The 23172-nt window shown below is 35.8% G+C and overlaps 1 protein-coding gene and 1 long non-coding RNA gene across 2 annotated transcripts in view; one reads left to right on the top strand and one right to left on the bottom strand.

Annotated features, from left to right (window-relative positions):
• The window catches only part of NUP58 (nucleoporin 58), a 49046-nt gene that overhangs the window by 15105 nt on the left and 10769 nt on the right, over positions 1 to 23172 (bottom strand). Inside the window, exons 5-8 of the mRNA XM_037058816.1 lie at positions 21333 to 21443; positions 14416 to 14440; positions 13126 to 13191; positions 12628 to 12802 (exon numbers count right to left, since the gene is read on the bottom strand). Coding sequence (XP_036914711.1) covers positions 12628 to 12802; positions 13126 to 13191; positions 14416 to 14440; positions 21333 to 21443 — 377 coding nt within the window. The remainder of the gene's footprint in view (positions 1 to 12627; positions 12803 to 13125; positions 13192 to 14415; positions 14441 to 21332; positions 21444 to 23172) is intronic.
• Positions 2082 to 4903, top strand: LOC118995785 (uncharacterized). The gene is made up of 3 exons (XR_005068360.1): positions 2082 to 2182; positions 4271 to 4389; positions 4819 to 4903. It is a non-coding gene; the product is annotated as an uncharacterized LOC118995785 (long non-coding RNA).

Below are 23172 nucleotides of genomic sequence, written 5' to 3'. Positions count from 1 at the left end.
TGTAACTTTTAACAGTTTATGATACCTGTTACATACTATACTTGTCAATAGTCTTTTAGAGATAAAAATACAACTCCAAATGTACCAAAAGTCTAGTGAGTTGAATGAAATAATAAAGGATTGGGTAGGGTATAAAGGTAGCAAATGAAGGAGGTACGAGTCAAAGTTTACTTAAGGAAAAAAAATCATTTGAGTTGAGCTTAGGAAATTTTATATGGACTATCAAAGAAATTTTGATCTAAGATCATTTTTATTTCCAATATATAGGAATTTGTGTTCTACATGCAACCTAGTGAATTACCATTTGAAAAAAAATGTTCTGGCTCTAGTAGTGAAGTAGTTATCCATCTGACTTAAACCAAAACCTTATGTGTTTTTTAGAGAAAGCTTTTCTGGGAAATATAAGCAGTCCTGAGGTGAGGAGCAGTGTTATGATTGTGTAGACCAGAACCTTATGGCAGCAAAATCTTTATTATATACATCATTTTGGGGGATATAAAACTCAAGAATTTAAATAGGGTGATTAAAGTTTTGGGGAGTGTAGGGCAGGTGTCAAGTGGTTTGTTGAATTCAGTACTGAGTTTGTGCATTCAAGAACTTTTTTAAAAAAAGAATTTATTTGTTTAGTTTTAGTGAGGTGGGGGAGGGAGAAAGAGAAACATCAATGTGTGTGAGATACATGGATCGGTTGCCTCTCACATGCCCAACTGGGGACCTGGCCACAACCCAGTCATGTGCCCTGACTGGGAATTGAACTGGCAGCTTTCGTTTCGGAGTCTGGCACTCAGTCCACTGGGTCACACCAGCCTGGGCCATTCAGTGAGCATCTTTAAGTATCTGTTATATACAGAGCACTTCAATAGGCATTTGGGATCAAAATATAATATTCTAGGGAGAGAGAGTTAAATTTGTTAGGTAGAATGTTGTAGTACAAAGTGTGATGAGTACAAAGGGCTCAAGTGGGCCCTTCTGTTATGTGTCCAGAGTAGGATATCTTTGTGGTTGTTCTTGAAACATGCTTAGGGGTTCCCCAGTCTGTCAGGAAGGAAGGCAAGGGGGCATGAAATAGACATGTTTGAGGATCTACAAACAGTTCACTATTAAGAGTACTGAGTATGAATCTGGGCCTAGTAAGAGTCGGTGCTTAGAGAAATAAGCAGGGGTCAAAGTTCAAACAGCCCAGACCTCTCCAGGGCATTTGTACTGTAGTAAGACAGGGTAGAAATTTGAACTCAAGAATGAAAAGGAGATGGAAAGAACAGTGAGAGACCTAACAGTTTGGCAATAAAATGAAGGCAAGAGGTTGTCACGGAGAACATAAAGTTAAGATACAATGCTTTTTTTTTAGTAAGGGAAACTTAAGTAGAAATTGAAAAAGCAGTGAAATGATAGGAATGTGAAACATTAGGACTTAAAACGGAATATCAGCCTTGGAAAACAATTGACTAGAAAATAGAAATGGCATTGAGGAACAGTCCAAGGCGATTTCAGAATGATTGAGTCTATAAACTTTAAAAATATTGTGCTGCCTAGGTTCAGTTCTCAGGTCTTTGAGCTATGTAGCTTTGGGCAAATTACTTAATGTCTCTAACTCCATTTTTTTCATTTGTAAGTAGGGAAATGTTTTGTACAGTATAGGGTTATTATTGAAGATTAACCATGATAATATAAAGTAAAGCCTTCAGTATAGTGCTTGGTACATAATAAGTACCCAGAATGTTAACTACTGCTGTCATCAGCCTCAACATTGTTACTACTGTCTTGCTTTTCTACTATAATGTTTTCTATGTTTATATTAAAGGTTTTTACATAGTAGTGTAGTCTTTTACTGTGGATAAATTAACTTCATGAGACCTACAGAAATTCAGTTTTTAAAATAGGTCAGCATTTCACTATACATTTATCACAAGGTTTGTTAAAAGTCTAGTTTGTCTTTGGAAAGAGTTTTTAGCACTTGTGAATCAGTTTTATTCATACTGTGTTCTCACAGTATGGAGCCTCCAAGAATGACATTGTTTGAAGTTTTAAACCAGAGCTAGCTGGCATTTTTAGTCTAACTTTTAACTGGCCTTTTATTTTTCTTTAAATCTCTGGTGTATTAGGAGTTGAAGAATGCTGAAATAGCGTTAAGAACCCAGAAAACACCACCTGGACTCCAACATGAAAATGCAGCTCCTGCTGAGTAAGTTACTAGAATTTTTAAAATACATGTTTCTCACTTTACAAAAGCAGAACAGTAAAACAACATACAGGCCAAGAATTTTAGTTTACTAGTAGCAAGCCTGTGTTAATAGGCACTTTATATGGATTTTTTTCATTTAATTCTCATGCTAACCTGAGGAGGGTAGTTTATAATCCCCATTTTATTGAAGGGTAAATGAAGGCTAAGAACCGAGCTTTTAACTATTACGCCATTAATCTTCATTTACATTCTACCTATGGGGTCTATTCTATTTTTTTTATAGTAGAAATTTGTTTTACCCATTAGTACTTCTCATTTAAAAATAATTTTATGATAGTCCCTTTTTGAAACAGTGCATACTAAATGCAGTTCAACTCTTACTTATTTGCATAGCTTTTATTTACATAGGTAATAAATATTTAAGAAGCAAAATTATAAAATATAGAGAAGTAAACTTAAAATTAAAAATCCACCTATAATCTCATCACTCAGCTTCTTACATTGATGTAGTAACCACACGTGTGATGTATCTCTTACCTTTTTTATCCTTTGTGTTACTAGAGATAATAATAGCTAATATTTATCAAATGCTTACCATATGCCAAGCAGTGTGCTTAGCACTTTACATACTTTATCTCATTTCCCACAAAACCTCTATAGCTGGTACTGTTCCCATCTTATAGATGAGGAGCCTGGGGCCTAAAGAGGTCAAGTCCTGTGCTTCTGAGTGGTAGAGGTCTGTTTGGCTCCTGGTCAAACTTTTTATTATGACACGATTTCAGACTTAACAGAAAAGTTTCAAGAATAAAACAAAAGAACTTGCACGTGTCTTTTATCTAGATATCCTACACATTAACAGTTTTACTATTTTTGTTCCTTGCTCCCTATATGTATATATGCACTTTTTCCATATACAGCTTGAGTTGTTTGCAGATGTGATACCTTTATGCCTGAGTACTTCAGTATGTATTTCTTAAAACAAGGATATTATTAAAATCAAGAAATTAACAATGGCTATGATATTCCTATTTAGATTAGCACAGAATGTAGTTCCTTGCTAGACTTTTTCTAGTACTTTATCCTTGTCTCTTTTTATTGTTCTTCCATCAGAGGTAGTTTTGATGGGTTAAATCATATCATGTATTACATTGCAAAAAGCTTTCACAGTTCTCCATTTTATGTACAATAATGTTCAGGCTGCTTTGCATGCTATTCAAGGTCCCTTTTTGTCTTTCTAACATTCCCTAATTAAATTTATCAGAACAATAGTAATTACATGATCTTGCTATAGCACACTATAGTGTTTTCAGGTTATAAATGGTATTTTAGATTATAAATATAAGAACTGTTTTTGGTTATAAATTCTGCTTAACAATTGAACTTTTTTAAAAACTTATTTTAGACTTAGCACAAAAGTGGCAAAAATAGTAATAAAAAGAAATTTTCTTTTTTTTTCTTACTCTGTTCCCCTTAATGTTAACATACTGCATAATCATAATTATCAAGAATGGGAGGGGTGAGCTGGGATGGGAGTAAAAGACCAAAAAAAAAAGAAAAAGAAAAAAGAAAAGTCTTTGTATGGTAAAAAAAAAAGAGAAAGAATAGGAAATTAACATTGGCACAAATAATGAATCAGACTACATGACTTACTTGAATTTCACTGTTTCATTAATGTGATTTTTTTGGGAATCTTCACTAGTGTACTTTTTCTACTCTAGGATCCTATTCACATTGCATTTAGTTGTTCCTGCTGCTTAATCTCTTTCAGTCTGTAGCAGTTACTCAGTCTTTCGTCTTTGATGACCATGATACTTTTGAAGAGTTTTAAGTTACTTTCCAGATTATCTTTTATTTGGGATATTTTCCTGATTGGAGTAAGGATGTACATCTATATTTGATACCTTGATAACTTATAAGTCTGAGTTTTTGTTTCAATGATGCCTGCATGACTAAAAGATACATTAGGTTATCAGACTAACTCAAAGGCCCTACTTAAATGGAAGCATTTATTTATTTATTTATTTATGGTTTTGAATATAAAGAAAATAGTGTCTTAAAACTTTGATCTGACTTTATGTTTTTATGTAGCTATTTCAGAATCTTGGTTCAGCAGTTTGAGGTACAGCTTCAGCAGTACAGACAGCAGATTGAAGAACTAGAAAACCACCTTGCTACTCAAGCAAATAATTCACATATAGCTCCTCAAGGTAACACGCATTCTGTGGTGATTTGTTTGATAGCGCTGTGTGTTCTTTTTGGTAGGAGAGGGTAAGCCATTGTTATATAGTAGATAGTCTAAGTAACTACCAGTAATTGTCTTAGCTGCCATAAGAAAATTTCCTTAAAAGTCTTTCTTTAGATCTTTATTGCCTGTGAATTTTAAAGGTTTTTTTTATGAATTGTTGCTGTGCTAACATAGGCAGAAATCTTAGGAACTCCTCCCGCTCCCAGATTCCTGATGTGGACATCCTTCTCTCAGTCTGCTCACTCTGCTGTCTTCTCTTACCTGTGGCAATCCTGGTGTAGTGTTTTCTTCCTCCACATGAACTGCACCAGAAATTGGACTCAAACAATAGAAAACGGTGTTGATTGTGTTAATATATATGCTTGTGTAATAATATAATTTTCTCTTGTAGATTTGTCAATGGCTATGCAGAAAATTTATCAAACATTTGTAGCTTTAGCTGCACAACTTCAGTCTATTCATGAAAATGTAAAGGTAAGTTTTTATTGTTAAGTCATCTCTCTGGATATCTAGACACAAGTGAAGTATTTGTTCATTTGTGGGACAAAAGAATTAATGTTTCTTACAGAGAGCTGAAATTATCTATAATCATACCCAGATACAATTATGGATAATATTCTTTTTGAAAACATCCAAGTAACAGTACATGATGAACAACTTTCTGTGATCTTATACATTTATTCAACATCAGTTAGTAGTTATGTAGGATTTCATTATGTACATGTGCATAGTTTGTTTAACTCATCCTCTTGTTAGACATTTAGCTTGTTTCCATCTCTTTACTATTATAAACAGCACAACAGAATAGAAACATTTTTAGTAGCAAAACTAATTTTGTACTGCTTTAATTTTATGTATATTTTAAATGTTTATAAGCCTCTGCATTAAAAAACTTGATTACATTTGTTCCTCCTAAATACAGGCAACTATTCGTGTTTATAAAAAAATATAAATAAGATAACCTGTTACTACATATGTTGAACCTTGTGTAATGATAGTTTTTAAAATTTAAGTGAAATGTTAAATATAAGTGTACTTTTACCAAGTAATGAAGCAAATATAATTAAATTATTTCTTGGAGTTCTGTATGATTTTTAAAAATTTTACAATTTAAAGCATTTAAATCTATGTCTAAATAATTAACTGTAAAGTAGAGATTATCAATATTTGCATTTTTAATCGATGCATAGTAACAGATTTTTTTAAGTTAACCATTTAAATCATATCATTTTTGAAATGATAGCACACTTTAGACCTTTTGCTTTAATAGATTTAAAATGCCAGCCCTGGCTGGTGTGGCTCAGTGGATTGAGTGCCAGCCTACAGATCAACAGGTTGCCAGTTTGATTCCCAGTCTAGGGCACATGCTTGGGTTGCAAGCCAGGTACCCAGTAGGGGGCACGCAAGAGGCAACCACACATTGATGTTTCTTTTCCTCTCTTTCTCCCTCCTTTCCCCTCTCTAAATATAAATTAATAAAATTCTAAACCAAATCTTCAGAATAATTAGGTTTAAAGGAGTAGTTTTTATCAAATATTCTTTTTTTAAAAATATTTTATTTATTTATTTTCAGAGAGGGGGGAAGGGAAGGAGAGAGGGAAAGAAATATCAATGTGTGCCTCTCATGTGTCCCCCACTGGGAACTGGCCTGCAACCCAGGCATGTGCCCTGACTGGGAATCGAACCATGATACTCTGGTTCACAGTCCTGCGCTCAATCCACTGAGCTACGCCAACCAGGGCTATCAAATATTCTTAAAATTTTTACGTCTAGCCCTGGCCAGCATGGCTCGATTGGAGCATTGGCCCATATCCAAAAGATTGTAGGTTCAATTCCCAGTTGGGACACATATCTATGCTGTGCGTTCAATCCCAGGTCCGAGCACAAACGGGAAGCAACCAATCAATGTTTGTCTCTTTCCCTTCCTCTCTCCCTTCCTCTCTAAAAGCAGTGGGAAAAAATTTATGTCTATAATAAATATTACTTATGGTTTTTAAAGTGCTAAAAATGAGTATCTGTTGTCACTTTGTTTCTTTACTAATTTTACTGTATTTCATTGATTATACTATTACATTTGTTCCATTTTTTTTCCTCTTTATACCTCTCCAAACTGCATGCCCCCCCCCCCCGCCCCCCAACAGCATGTCCTGCCCTTAGTTCAAGTCCATGGTTGTACATGTAAGTTCTTTGGCTTCTCCATCTCTTCTACTATTCTTAACCTCCCCTGTCTATTTTGTACCTACCAATTTTGCTTCTTATTCCCTCTACTTTTCCTCTCATTCTCCTCCCTCCCCTTCCCCGCTGATGACTTTCCATGTGATCTCTTATTTGTGTGAATCTGTTCCTCTTCTAGTTGTTTGCTTAGTTTTTGGGTTTTTTTTTAGGTTCAGTTGTTGATAGTTGTGAGTTTGCTGTCATTATACTGGTCATATTTTTTATCTTCTTTTTCTTAGCTAAGTCCCTTTAACATTTCATACAATAAGGGCTTGGTGATGATGAACTCCTTTGACTTGACCTTGTCAGGGAAGCACTTCATCTGCCCTTCCATTCTAAATGATAGCTTTGCTGTGTAGAGTGATCTTGGATGTAGGTCCTTGCCTTCCATGACTTGGAATACTTCTTTCCAGCCCCTTGTTGCCTGCAAGGTTTCTTTTGAGAAATCAGCTGACAGTCTGATGGGAACTCCTTTGTAGGTAACTATCTCCTTTTCTCTTGCTGCTTTTAAGATTCTCTCCTTATCTTTCACCTTGGCTAATGCAATTATGATGCACCTTGGTGTGTGCTTCCTTGAGTCCAACTTTTCTGGGACTCTCTGAGCTTCCTGGACTTCCTGGAAGTCTCTTTCCTTTGCCATATTTGGGAGTTCTCCTTCTTTATGTTTTCAAACAAGTTTTCAGTTTCTCGGTCTTCCTCTTCTCCTTCTGGCACCCCTATGATTCGGATGTTGGAACACTTTAAAGTTGTCCTGGAGGTTCCTAAGCCTGTCTTCATTTTTTTGAATCCTTGTTTCTTCATTCTGCTCCAGTTGAATGTTTATTTCTTCCTTCTGTTCCAAACCATTGATTTGAGTCCCAGTTTCCTTCCCTTCACTGTTGTTTCCCTGTAGCTTTTCCTTTATTTCACTGTTCACAGTCTTCAGTTTTTCCTCTATTTTGTGACCATTCTCAACCATTTCTGTGAGCATCCTGATTACCAGTGTTTTGAACTCTGCCTCTGATAGGTTGACTACCCCTTCATCCCTTAGTTGTATTTTTTGTGGAGCTTTAATCTGTTCTTTCATTTGGGCCATATCTTTTTGTCTCAGCATGCCTGTTATGTAGTATGGGGTAGATGTAACCTTAGGTGTTCCCCAGGATGGGGTAACCCGAGTAGCTGAGCTGTGCTATATGTGGGGGAGTAGTCCAAGATGGAATAGTGCCCCTTGCTAGGTTCTTGGCTGGTGTTCAGTCACTTCCCCCACTACCCACGAGCAAATTTGGCCCTCCTTGTGCTGATTCCTAGGTGGGGGTGGGTTTGTGTATGTTCTAGGACACTGTGTGTCTCTACAAGGAACCCTGCTGTGAGGCTGGAATTTCTCCCTGAGAAACTGCCACAACCCCCACAGGCTTTTATAGCCAGAGGTTTGGAGGCTTTCTTTTACACCCTGCTGAACCCTGGGTTGCACAGTCTTTCTCACTCCCTAGTTGTTCCAGTTTATGCTGATGCAAATGTGGGACCACCCAGTTGCTGCACTGTCTGCCTGGTCCTCTAGTCCCCACCTTGCCATGTTTCCTCTCCACCCTTCCTACCAGTATGAATGTTTCTTCTTTGACTCCTTGGTTGTTAGCCTTCATACAATTGTCATACAATTTATTTTCTGGCAGTTCTAGTTGTTTATTTTTAAATTTGTTTTTGTTGTTCTTTTGCAACAAAAGAGCCAGTGAATCTACCTACGCCTCCACCTTGGCTGGAAGTCCCATTTCTCTTCTTAAGTTTGCTTTCTCTCTTACTCCGCTAATGACCTTTTCCATATAATTTCATTATTTTACACATGAAATTTATAAATTCATGTAATGTTTAGTCAGTCTAAACATTCTCCAGTCTAAAATCATAACTAGCATTTTCCTTCTGGAACGTACATATTTGATGATACAAAAAGGAAGAATAAATGGGAATACTTTTCATAGTTAACCAAAGAATTTGTAATAGAAAATCTAAATGCAGAATATAAAACCTTTGAATACTCTCTAAACATCATCGTTTAGAATATCTATTTGAGTAACACATTTTTATTAAAAATATCAAGTATTTTGACCTGGCTGGTATAGCTCAGTGGATTGAGCACAGGCCTGCGAACCAAGGGATCCTGATTCGATTCCTAGTCAGGGCACATGCCTGGGTTGCAGGCCAGTTCCCAGCAGGGGATGCACAAGAGGCAACCATACATTGATACTTCTCTCTTTCTCTCCTTCCCTTCCCCTCCAAAGATAAATAAAATCTTAAAAAAAAAACTTTCCAATAGTTGAATTAAAGTCACATAAGCTGGTACAAACTTCTAGTTATAAAATAAGTCCTGGAAATGTACTGTACAGCATAATGACTATAGTTGGTAATATTATACTGTCTACCTAAAAGCTGCTAAGAAAATAGATCTTAAATGTTCACATTACAAGGTGAAAAAAACATTTTCAACTACTTATGATGATGGACATTAACTGCAATATATACAAATACTGCATCACTACACTGTACACCTCAAAAAAGTTTTATGGCAATTATATTTGAATTTAAAAAGACACGCACTTTGAAATTTTTTCTTAAAACACAGGGTCCGGCAGAAATAACACCTGCTTGAGTGTGGTTGGTAGGGTAATAATACGGGTATAATTATTTATAGTTTTAATTCGAACATTTCACCTAAAATGTCATATGGTATGCTTAAGTNGTGATCTTGGATGTAGGTCCTTGCCTTCCATGACTTGGAATACTTCTTTCCAGCCCCTTGTTGCCTGCAAGGTTTCTTTTGAGAAATCAGCTGACAGTCTGATGGGAACTCCTTTGTAGGTAACTATCTCCTTTTCTCTTGCTGCTTTTAAGATTCTCTCCTTATCTTTCACCTTGGCTAATGCAATTATGATGCACCTTGGTGTGTGCTTCCTTGAGTCCAACTTTTCTGGGACTCTCTGAGCTTCCTGGACTTCCTGGAAGTCTCTTTCCTTTGCCATATTTGGGAGTTCTCCTTCTTTATGTTTTCAAACAAGTTTTCAGTTTCTCGGTCTTCCTCTTCTCCTTCTGGCACCCCTATGATTCGGATGTTGGAACACTTTAAAGTTATCCTGGAGGTTCCTAAGCCTGTCTTCATTTTTTTGAATCCTTGTTTCTTCATTCTGCTCCAGTTGAATGTTTATTTCTTCCTTCTGTTCCAAACCACTGATTTGAGTCCCAGTTTCCTTCTCTTCACTGTTGTTTCCCTGTAGCTTTTCCTTTATTTCACTGTTCACAGTCTTCAGTTTTTCCTCTATTTTGTGACCATTCTCAACCATTTCTGTGAGCATCCTGATTACCAGTGTTTTGAACTCTGCCTCTGATAGGTTGACTACCCCTTCATCCCTTAGTTGTATTTTTTGTGGAGCTTTAATCTGTTCTTTCATTTGGGCCATATCTTTTTGTCTCAGCATGCCTGTTATGTAGTATGGGGTAGATGTAACCTTAGGTGTTCCCCAGGATGGGGTAACCCGAGTAGCTGAGCTGTGCTATATGTGGGGGAGTAGTCCAAGATGGAATAGTGCCCCTTGCTAGGTTCTTGGCTGGTGTTCAGTCACTTCCCCCACTACCCACGAGCAAATTTGGCCCTCCTTGTGCTGATTCCTAGGTGGGGGTGGGTTTGTGTATGTTCTAGGACACTGTGTGTCTCTACAAGGAACCCTGCTGTGAGGCTGGAATTTCTCCCTGAGAAACTGCCACAACCCCCACAGGCTTTTATAGCCAGAGGTTTGGAGGCTTTCTTTTACACCCTGCTGAACCCTGGGTTGCACAGTCTTTCTCACTCCCTAGTTGTTCCAGTTTATGCTGATGCAAATGTGGGACCACCCAGTTGCTGCACTGTCTGCCTGGTCCTCTAGTCCCCACCTTGCCATGTTTCCTCTCCACCCTTCCTACCAGTATGAATGTTTCTTCTTTGACTCCTTGGTTGTTAGCCTTCATACAACTGTCATACAATTTATTTTCTGGCAGTTCTAGTTGTTTATTTTTAAATTTGTTTTTGTTGTTCTTTTGCAACAAAAGAGCCAGTGAATCTACCTACGCCTCCACCTTGGCTGGAAGTCCCATTTCTCTTCTTAAGTTTGCTTTCTCTCTTACTCCGCTAATGACCTTTTCCATATAATTTCATTATTTTACACATGAAATTTATAAATTCATGTAATGTTTAGTCAGTCTAAACATTCTCCAGTCTAAAATCATAACTAGCATTTTCCTTCTGGAACGTACATATTTGATGATACAAAAAGGAAGAATAAATGGGAATACTTTTCATAGTTAACCAAAGAATTTGTAATAGAAAATCTAAATGCAGAATATAAAACCTTTGAATACTCTCTAAACATCATCGTTTAGAATATCTATTTGAGTAACACATTTTTATTAAAAATATCAAGTATTTTGACCTGGCTGGTATAGCTCAGTGGATTGAGCACAGGCCTGCGAACCAAGGGATCCTGATTCGATTCCTAGTCAGGGCACATGCCTGGGTTGCAGGCCAGTTCCCAGCAGGGGATGCACAAGAGGCAACCATACATTGATACTTCTCTCTTTCTCTCCTTCCCTTCCCCTCCAAAGATAAATAAAATCTTTAAAAAAAAAAACTTTCCAATAGTTGAATTAAAGTCACATAAGCTGGTACAAACTTCTAGTTATAAAATAAGTCCTGGAAATGTACTGTACAGCATAATGACTATAGTTGGTAATATTATACTGTCTACCTAAAAGCTGCTAAGAAAGTAGATCTTAAATGTTCACATTACAAGGTGAAAAAAACATTTTCAACTACTTATGATGATGGACATTAACTGCAATATATATAAATACTGCATCACTACACTGTACACCTCAAAAAAGTTTTATGGCAATTATATTTGAATTTAAAAAGACACGCACTTTGAAATTTTTTCTTAAAACACAGGGTCCGGCAGAAATAACACCTGCTTGAGTGTGGTTGGTAGGGTAATAATACGGGTATAATTATTTATAGTTTTAATTCGAACATTTCACCTAAAATGTCATATGGTATGCTTAAGTGTCATATTATGTTACAGAATCACATGCTTATGATTTTGTAATAAAAGATTTTTGTTTTAAAAAGTAGTGTTATTTGTGCTGGACGCCATATTATCACTTCATTTATGAAGAACATAGCTCTGTGATAAGCCCACATTAAAAAAGATCTACCTTATTATATCTTTTATATACACGTGTGGGCAAAGCTAGGTGTACTTATAATACAAATGAATACAATTATTAATAAATAATGATACAAGAATAAACTCTGTGTTTCATTTATTCATAACTGAAAGCCTACTTTTGCCTACCCCTATATACTATGCATGTTATACCACAGGAACAAAAAGCAAGTAGACATGAGGGACAGAAGATACTAGCATCAATACCATTTGTGTGACTGGTAACTAAGACCTAAGACTAGCAAGTCATCAGTAGAATTTAATGTCTATAAAGCACATAATTTTTATTTAATAACTGACAAATTAAAAAGACATCTCTTCTGTCTAGCTGCTTTATTCCTGTATAGCAATTATGCCAGCAGGGATTTTTACGAAACAAAGTAGTTAGTAGAATAAGCTCTAGAGTTAGATTACCGGGGTCTGAATCCAAGCTCTCCCACTGATCCACAAAGCTCTCTACCTGCTCTCTTATTTATACAATGGAGTTAGTAACAGTAGCTATCGCACAGGGCTGTAGTGAAAACTCCACTTTAGGGTCAATATATGTAAACTGCTTAGAACACTGCCTCATCCATAGTAAGCACCACATAAACGCTCGTAACTATTATTACTGTACCAATTTAAAAGTCTGAGTTATATGCTTTTTCTATAGTAATGTCTATACCAAATTTTATAATATAAAAAAGATGCATTTCCACTTGAAACACACATACACACACACACACACACACACCCTTTGATAAAATGACTTTAAATTAATTTACCTGAGCAGTTTCTATTTTCAATTTGTCAATATTGAAAGTATTTCTTTGTAATCCACTGGCAGCCAATGACAGAAGCTGCTTTAGAGCTTTAATATCTTCCTGTACTTTAAGCATTGCTTTTGAAGACATCCTACTAATTTCTTCTTGGACCTGTTTTTGTTCCTTCACAAATTTCCTTAAAAAAATAAAACTGGGTTTTAAAAAAATAACACCTTTGGTTTCCTACAGGAAAAACAGTACAATAGTTTGTACTTTTTACAACAGGTCAGTCAGAGTTCAAGTGTTTTAAGAAGCAAAAACTAAAAACCTACCTACAGTTCACATGCTTCTTTACAATATAGCAGTTACAGAATTTTAATTCCTGTTGTCTTTTCACTCTAATTTCTAAAATCATTAAATTTTAATCCAAGTTAAAATGTTTAGGAAGAAAAGATGTTCCCCTTAAAATATATTCTTGCATTCAAGTGTGATTTATCTAATTACACTCGACACACTTACTGGAGATTTTCAACATCCTGACAGATGACAGGAGGTAGATTTTCATCCTTCAGTGCTTTACTATCCCTAAAAAAAAAATGCCACAGATGTATTAAAACCATTGAGATGATAAAAAGGTGGCAGCTGAGTTTTATTAGAATGTTACGATACAAAAAATTAAAGCAAATATTCCCCATTTATAGCTTTCTTGGATAATTTTGAATTCTTTATAAAGAACAATAAATTTCCTAACATATGAAATAACTAACAATTCATTTGATGTGGAGATTCATTTCCTAAGATGACTGGCATATACGTAACGCATTTGACTAAAAGTTTACGGGGGTGGGGGGGGAGGCTAGGGGGAAGAAAAAAGAAAATACTACAGGTTGCATGAGATACTGAACTAAGTAGCTCCTTAACCTACACTTTATTCAGTTCAAAAACCTGAAAGCATTCATTAAAGAAAGTCTACAAAACTTCTCATAATGAGATGTTCATAGTATTTTACTTTATTATTTTATAACTTCACTATGGTTTTCAACAAAGTAGACATAGGGAATCACAAATATTTAATGAGTAAGTGAAACAAGTGAATAAGTGAAGACAGGAATAAGTTAAATTTGGCAGGCTGTAATGGAATCATGAGTTAGACCTGAATAGCAGACCACTTCCTGGATAATAACCCCAGGCAAACCTCAGTCTCTCTCAGCTTCCCCATTTATGTAACAGGACTAAAATATACACAAGATATTTTGGAAGAGTGAACTTGATCACTTATTTACAAATGTTTTCTTTAACATAAGTCAAATTACTTGAGAAAATATAATAACCTTCAAACATATATAGAATATACATGGAGGCTATTATTATTCCTCTTCATTCTCAAAAAATAATAGTCCTGTCAGAGTAATTTATATATATAAAAAAGGTACATGCAAACACTAGTATTATTTTCATTTATATATACAAAAGGTGCTCCAAGAGTAAAGTTCCACGAATTGTTCAATATTTAATAAGTTAAAAGAATACATACATATATTTGAATTTATTTGTATTACGTGGGGAAAATCCAATCATTTACTGAAAACAATGTTACAAATTTTCTTAATGATTAAAAATTAAAGATTTGAACTTTTATAATCTTTGTAGAGCATCTTTATTACTTTATTTTTAACAAAGAATGGTTAAAGTTCTTTTTCTTCTAAATGCCTACATGTTTCCATGTACTTCCAACCACATCATTTGCCTACAATTTAATAAATTAAACTCACTAATGAGAATATTTTAAAAGTTAAATTGTAAACTTACTCTGGTCTTGTTCCTGCTTTATCACCTAGAAAATTCAAGAAGTCTTATGTAAAACTAGGTAATTTAACAACATATTGCAAATACAAGTTTTAACTTAATGCAAACTAAGGTATAAATAGAAACTTAAGTATTTCTTAGACTGCCCCTTAAACATGACTTACCACAAACTCCAAACACAGCTAGTTATAAAGACATATTTATGTGTGTATAAACAGTTATGTAGCTGATTTGCATCTATTTCTTTCAAGGGGAAGAATCTTCCTTAAGAAGTCAGAGAGAGCAAAACAAAGACCATATGATTTCACTTATATGTGGAAGCTAAAGAATAAAATAAACAAAATAGAAACAGACTTTTAAATACAGAAAATATACTGAGAGCAGCCAGAGGGGTAGGAAAAGGGCAGCTTGGTGAAAAAGAGGAAGGGATTAAGTAGTACAATTTGGTAGTTACAGAACAGTCACAGAGATGTAAATGACAGCATAGAGAACACAGTCAATAATATTGTGATAACTACTGATAACTGTGTATGAGGCCAGGAGGTTACTTGAAGCATCACTTTGTAAAGTACATTAATTTTCTAACCACTCTGTGGTATACCTAAAACTAACACAGAATAATATTGAATGCAAAGTGTAATTAAAAAACTTTTTTTTTTAAAGATTTTATTTATTTTCTAGACAGAGTGGAAGGGAGGAAGAAAGACGAGGAGGAGAAACATCAACGTATGGTTGCCTCTTACCCGCCCCCAACTGGGGAGCTGGCCCGCAACCCAGGCATGTGCCCTGACTGGGAATCGAACCGGCAACCCTTTGGTTAGCAGGCCCATACTCAATCTACTGAGCTACACCAGCCAACGCTGAAAAACTTTTTGAAATAAATTTTTAAAAATATTTTTTAACTATGTTCCATGAAAAATATTCCTACTTGGCAGTTTAACTCCTAAGAGCTTTGCTTAATTCTTTTTGAGGCTCAATTAGTATGGAATACTAAAATACATCAGATTACCTGACTTCTCTAAATATTTACAAAAGCAGCAAATTTTTTTAAATGAATATTTTTGTTTGCAAACCAATCAAAAGCTGTAATAACACCTATTTCATTACATCTAATAGTATACATCTAAAAATAGAAAAAAGTAATAAAGTGCTCCTTAGCAAAATGTTGCAGTGACCTGTTTATTTAAGAAAGTATAGAAAATAGAGAAACCAACAAAACTTCATCCCCACAGTGAATTTCAGTGGTTCCATCTCTGCACTTACACATACATTTTTTTTAAGCAATCAGGATCACTGTTATTTTTAATGTATTTTCTCAGCATGTTGTGAATATTTTCCATTTCAATTAAAAAGACTTTAAATGACCACACAGTGCATAGATGATGTAGCTGTATAACCTTTATTTATGTCCAATCGCTTTCATAGCATATCAGCATTTACTACAGAAAGAATACTGCTTCAATAAATCTCTGTATCTACAAACACAATACTTGTGCACTACTTGATTTGTATTCCAAGAGGAATTTATATGTCAAAGAATATGCAAGAGACGGCCTTTGACATAACACCAAACTGATTCCTGAAGAAAAAAACTGTCCCAACTTACCTTCCCATCTACCAGGAATAAGAGTACCTTTTCCACCACACTCTCAACAACAATGAACCCATTAAAGCTAGTATGTAGGTGAAAATGCTACTTTATTATAACCTTAATTCATAATCCTGATAGTACAAAGTAAAACATTTATTTAAAATATTAATTAGACAAGTACATTTCTCCTTTTGTTAACCTACTGTTTATGCTATTTGTACCTTGTTGAAGTATTTCTCTTACTGACTTCTAAGAGCTATTTCAACATTAAGCAAATTAATTGTCTCATATGTATTATATTTCCTCTGTCCATTTCTAAAACTAGATCCTTATAATTTTAAGATACATCTTGGCTTAATAGATGTTAAAACATGAAAAAAGCAGCATCTACAAATCAAGTATTTCACTTTAAACTCATCATTTACCTTATATCTTTGTACATGGAGTTTCTTTTTGTTTACCTCTTTAATTCAACTTTATTTTTACATATTTTGTATTTCATTGATTCTAAGATATTTTTTCCTTTCTTGGTTGGACATTTCTGAAATTGGCACCCACGTTCTATAAACAGTGTCTTAGATTTGATGAGACACAGTAAGATAAGGTAGGAATTTAATTTTATTTTCTTCTAAAAAGTTCGACTTTTTTCTTGACTAGCTATTACTTTGCTATTTCTTTGATATTCCATTGTATTATACTTTATAAAAATTAATACATGCACAAACATGCGTATAAGAAAACTTGAACCTGTTTTTAGACGACTGTGGACTCCTGATTAGCCCACTCAGCTTGCCTCACTCACACCCAGGGACGGCCAGAGCGGCTCCTAACAGTTCTACGCATTTACTCTTGGCTTCCTGGACATTATTCTCCAGTCAGAATGCTCTTAAAATACAAATCTCATCAGGACACATTATCCTCATCAAAACCCTTTAGTAGATCTTAAATGACCTCAGTATAATTACAAAACTCTTTACCGTGCTATAGAAGGCCCTTCTGAATCTCTGGAATTCAAATCTTTCTGTTCTGCAGCTATGCTGGCCTTCCGGCAGTTCTTCAAAAGGGCTAATATCACCCTCATCTCTAGGCCTTGCTCTGCTGCCCCCCTTCATGGAATGCTGTTCCCCACCACTCTTCATCTGATTAAATCCCACTGATACTACAGGTGCATACTAGTATAGGTACTAAAAAAAAATCTTTCAGATTTAAAAAAAAGATCCCCTAACTCCCTTAACACATACAGCAGATTAGAGAGAACTGGAATGTGGTACATGCAGTCATATGCATTTATTCTGTGTGTTCCTTTTGCTCAGTTCTGGCAAAGATACAATATATATGAGAATAGGACTGGGGCAGGAGAGGAAGGATTAACTCCTTACATTTTTCTCAATCCTCTGCTTCAATCTGCTCCTTCACATGGAGCCTAAAAGCAATCACAATGGAGAGACAAGTTGTCTCATGCTCAAAATAAAAGTAATTGGAGGGTATCAGGCTGCTCCAACTGAGTTAAAAAAAAAAAAAAGCTGAGAGAACAGCTAAGCCTATTATTCTAACAATGGAGTTGCCATTAAAAATATCACATAAAGCCCTGGCTGCTGTGGCTCAGTGGATTGAGCACCAGCCTGAGAGCCAAAGGGTCACTGGTTTGATTCCCAGTCAGGGCGCATGCCTGGTTGCAGGCCAGGTCCCCAGTGGGGGGCACACTAGAAAGGCAACCACACAATGATGGGTTTCTGTCCCTCTATTCCTCCTTCCCTTCCTCTCTCTAAAAATAAATTAATAAAATCTTAAAAAATAAAGAATATAGAAAAATAAGATAGGATTAGTTTAGAAATTAGTAAATTTTCATTTCAAGAGAAATAAACCCAACCTGTGTTAAGTTTAAAAGAATTTTACCAACTTTTAGGATAGCAAGTTGCTCAAACAATATCTCCTTATAAGGAGATATTATAATATCTCCTTATAATAAAACCCATGTCCAATTTAAAATTTTCTTATACAGATGTATGGACACTATTTTATATCACTCCCTCATCCTCAAGTTCTTCTGAGAGACTCAATGTAATACATATGTGTGTGTCCTCCAGTAAGACATGTTTCCATCAGAAGCAGAAAAGATGTTGTAAAACAGAAAAAAAATCATACAGAGAACCAACAACAATAAAAAAACTTTTCAAAATGAATTTGGCAAATTTTTGAAGAAAATATTCTGCACGGCAAAAGCACAGTAAAATGGACATTTTCTTACTTGGTGGGTAAAGGGTTTTGGTAAAACCTTTCTGGAAAGCAATTTCACAATGTATACAAAAATCTCCAGACTTCCGGCCAAGATGGAGGCATAGGTGGAAACACTGTGCCCCCCTCCCAAAACTGAATTTAAAGACAGCTAAGTTTTAGAAATATAAACGCAGCCAAAACAGTGAAAACTGAACTGTACAGAAGTCCAACAACAACTAACCACTTAGCCAGACCAGTAAGAGGGGTGGAGGCAGCGGCAGAGCGGGGTCGGGCTGAAAAGACCTTTTGGTGTGACTGACCCAGGAGTGGAGGCGGAGGCAGTTGGTGGATCCCAGGAGTGGGGTGGTGACTGGCGGACCCAGTGAGGATGCAGGGCGGCTGGCTGACTGTGGTCACACATTCGCGCACAGATAAACCAAGCAAAGGAGCGAACAGTGAGACAGACCGCTCAGGCTAGGGCCCCAGTGACGGGAATTAGAGCATGAAAGCACCAACTGGAAAGACTTTCTCGGGGTCCAGATGCCGGGAGAGGCTCCCAGGCTCACAGAGAGTTCATTGGAGAGACCCACAGGGTCCTGGAGAGTACACGGGCCCACACACCTGGGAACCGGCACCAGAGGGGCCCAATTTGCTTGTGAGAAACTGTAGAGGGGACAGAAATCTGAGCAAGAGCAGAATGGACCAAAGCACCATTTTTTCCCCCTCTCTGACCCCGCCCCCACATACAGCATCACAACCCAGTGACTGGGTCTCCCGGCCCTGATGAACACCTAAGGCTCCGCCTCTCAAACATAACAGGTGCAAACAGACCAAACATTATGACTCAAGAACAGCTCAAAGCCCCAGAGCCTATAATTCTAAGTGACCAAGAAATAGCCAGCCTGTCAGATGCACAGTTCAAAACACTGGTGATCAGGATGCTCACAGAATTGGTTGATTTTAGCCACAAATTAGAGGAACATATGAAGGCTAAACTGATTGAAATGAAGGGAAATGCACAGGAAACCAATACTGATGGAAAGAAAACTGAGACTCAAATCAAGGGAGTGGAGCAGAAGGAAGAAAGAGACAACCAAACAGAAAAGGAAGAAACAAGAATTCAAAAAAAATGAGGAGAGGCTTAGGAACTCCAGGACATCTTTAAATATTCCAACACCCGAATTATAGGGGTACCAGATGGGGAAGAGGAGCAGCCACGAGTGCAAAATTTATTTGAACAAATAATAAAGGAGAACTTCCCCAGTCTGGCAAAGGAAATAGACTTCCAGGAAATCCAGGAAGCTCAGAGAGTTCCAAAGAAGTTGGACCCAAGAAGGAACACACCAAGGCACATCATAATTACATTGCCCAAGATTAAAATGAAGGAGAGCATCCTAGAAGCAGCAAGAGATAAGGGGACAGTCACCTACAAAGGAGTGCCCATCAGACTGTCAGCTGATTTCTCAAAAGAGACCTTACAGGCAAGAAGGGGCTGGAAAGAAATATTTCAAGTCATGAAATCCAAAGACCTACAGCTTTTCTATCCAGCAAAGCTTTCATTTAGAATAGAAGGGCAGATAAAGTGCTTCTCAGATAAGGTCAAATTCAAGGAGTTCATCATCACCAAGCCCTTATTATATGACATGTTAAAGGGACTTATCTAAGAAAAAGAAGATAAAAACTATGGACAGTGAAAGGACAGCAAACTCACAGTTATTAACAACCATACCTAAGACAAAAGCAAACTAAGAGGACAGCTAGATCGGGAGCAGAACCATAGGAATGGAGATCACATGGAGGGTTAGCAACAGGGGAGTGGGAGAAGGAGAAGGGGGGAGAAGGTACAGAGAGTAAGTAGCATAGACAGTAGGTAGAAAATAGACAGCGGGGAGAGCAAGAATAGTAGGGGAAATACAGAATCTAAAGAACTTGTGACACATGGACATGACTTAAAGGGGGGGAATGGTGGGGGAGGGGTGTGCAGGGTGGAGGGGAGTGAAGAGGGGAATGGGACAACTATAATGGCATAATCAATAAAATATATATTTTTTAAAAAAGAGGAAAAAAATCTCCAAAATGTCCCTGTCTTTAAGCCAGTGATTCAGTTTCTAGATATTTGCCCTAAAGAGATCATCAAAAAATGCTCTAGCTGGTGTGGCTCAATGGATTAAGTGCTGACTTGAGTGAGAACCAAAGGGTCACTAGTTCAATTCCCAGTCAAAGCACAAGCTTGGGTTGCAGGCCAGGTCCTGTGCACTGGGTGGTGCATGAGAGGCAACCACATATTGATGTTTCTCTCCCTCTCTCCCTCCCTATTCCCACTCTCTAAAAATAAATAAAACCTAAAAAAAGAGAGAAAGAGATAATAACAAGTATAAATAAAATTTACAATAAAAGCAAACAGTGTTTACTGTGTGTCTGGCTCTGCTGAAGTTTTGCAAATATAGTAGTCCTCAAACTAACCCTACAAAGCAAGCAGTTACTTTTCCCCACTCACAGATAAAAAGAAAAAACAAAACTAAAGCACAGGGAAGATTAATAACTTGAATAAGGCCACAGAGCTTGTGAACAGTCGAGCCAAGATTTGAACCCAGGCAATTCAGCTCCAAAGTTGACACTCTTTAAACTACAATACTACCTGGACTCACTCTTTTCTTTAAAGAGGCCCAATACAGTGATACTTCCCAGAATAAAAGAGCTGAAATCAAACACTAACAACTGGATGATGGCTGACTAAATTACTATAGTCATTCATTAAATTAATAGTGAGCAGCATTAAAATACTTTTAAAGAATTATTGACATTGATAAATACTTCTGAAATTCTACATGAGAAAGAACAAGTTTCAAACAATGTATCTATTATGATCCCAAACAAAAAAAACATATATTAATACACACACTGAGAGAGCTACATAAGACATAGGTACATACGAATCTCAATTTTCTACAAAAATAAAATCTTATATGTCAAACACAAAATTTACAAAATAAAATGCATACAAACTGAAAAGTAAAAAGTTCACTACTGAATATATAACTAATGATCTTCCAGACACAGAAATGTATGTTATCACAGGACTGTTAGAACATGAAATTACAACATTACTTACTCTTTTTATCTGATGAGCTACTAAAATCTATACCACCAAGACCTTCACTGCCTGCAGCTGAAGTAGCTGCTGTGGTTCCCAAAGTCAAACTTAAAGGATTCTGTCCAAGACCTACAAATAAACCAAACATCTATTTACAAAGTTCACTGAAAGTGTTTATAGTGATTTCCTCTTCAGACTACGGCACTCAAATGCTTTTAAGTTAGATCCCAGATTTTCTGAATATTTAATTTAGGAAAATAACAAGAAACAGGCCTAGAGCACACTCTAAACAGAGACTCGTAGTCTTGCTTGTGTTCAACACTACTTGTACCTTGGAAGATATGAGTTTTCTTTATTAAAAGGATCAGACTATATGTTAATTTGGTATATGTGGACAATCTTATTTCTTGCTCATAAACCTTATCTACAAAAGCAGTTTTAGTTTGTATGTTTTCAGGTGAATACATCTTGTCTTCAATCATGATTTGGTATTACGTACTTTTAAAATAATCTACTATTGAATGTATTACTTAACTGAAAAGTTAAAGTTAATTAATGTATAATTTTACAACATATATATCTATCAAATCATGTACACTTTAAAAATCTTACAATTTTGTCAATTATACCTTGATAAAGCTGAGGGAAAATAAATATCTAGTATGAATTTACAAGAATTTAGTATCATATAAAGCAAACAGTTTTACTATGAATGAATTTTAAAGAACTGGTAATTGGAAGTCTTACCACTGAAACATCAAATTTTCATACTTCCACGTTCTTTTCATAAAGCTTTTTTTAAAAAAGTAGACTTCATTTATTTAAATCCTACTTCACTGACTAAAGGGGCTAGACTACAGTTAATTTTAAGTCATTAATATATACTTGTGAATCGAGTAGCAAAATTTCAAAGATCTTGGGCTGATAAATCATGTAAATTCATACATTTCCAAACTGAAACAACTGTGGGTTTTTCCTTTTTTTAAAAGAAGATGCTGTTTACTTTAAAAACAGAAAACAATGGGATGTACTGATAAGAGCATGGGGTAAGTGAAAACGAAATTTAAATTCTGGCAATGTACAAAAACATGTAGCTAAATAAATAATTTACTAAGCTTCAAAAAATCAATGGCACCCTTAGGTTAATATAACTAACCTAACAGTCAAATTAAGCATTGACTATTGTGTCATGAGCCTAAGAAAAATCAGAATAAACCTAAAAATGCAATAATAAAACACAAAAACAACACTCTACCTCCCCCATTACTTTTGTGTCTTACTCTCATAGGAATCTTTGGGGAAAAGGTTCAAATATATATCTGGCAAAGAAATATATATTAGTGTCATCTAATAATTTGGTTATTGGAAGGCATCTGGAATACCTACAAATTAATACAATAATAACAAAGTATTTGAAAGATCAATGAAATTTGAATATTACAAATTTCTACAGATTACCTTGACCTTTTTTCCCCTTCCACCAACCTGGAATTACTCCATTATTAGAGGACACACACAAAAAAACTTTTACAGAGATCATCATGTCACATTCCTTCATCTCTACCACACAATCAAGAATTAGACACATATCAGACACTCTGAAATAGCAATTATAAATTATTTATCAAAAAATAGTTGATACATTTATCAACTATTCCTAATATGTAAATTGTTAAACAGAAATTCTTGATGTTACACTGCTATGTGAGGTAATTATACAACCTCTTCAAATAAAACGGAAGCTTTTCTCACTCCACTGGCTTTCCCATATTGGTGTTAGCTATAGTCAATATTCAAAACATCTGTAGAATCCTTAACATGAGGCTAATCTCAAAATAAGCATGAAATGAGAAATCCA

The sequence above is a fragment of the Sturnira hondurensis genome, unplaced genomic scaffold (assembly GCF_014824575.4).
Source record: "Sturnira hondurensis isolate 20B ecotype Veracruz unplaced genomic scaffold, ASM1482457v3 Scaffold0010428, whole genome shotgun sequence".
Classification (NCBI taxonomy): Eukaryota; Metazoa; Chordata; class Mammalia; order Chiroptera; family Phyllostomidae; genus Sturnira; species Sturnira hondurensis.
The sequence above is the reverse complement of the archived record's forward strand: the minus strand, read 5'-3'. Positions and strand labels throughout refer to the sequence as shown.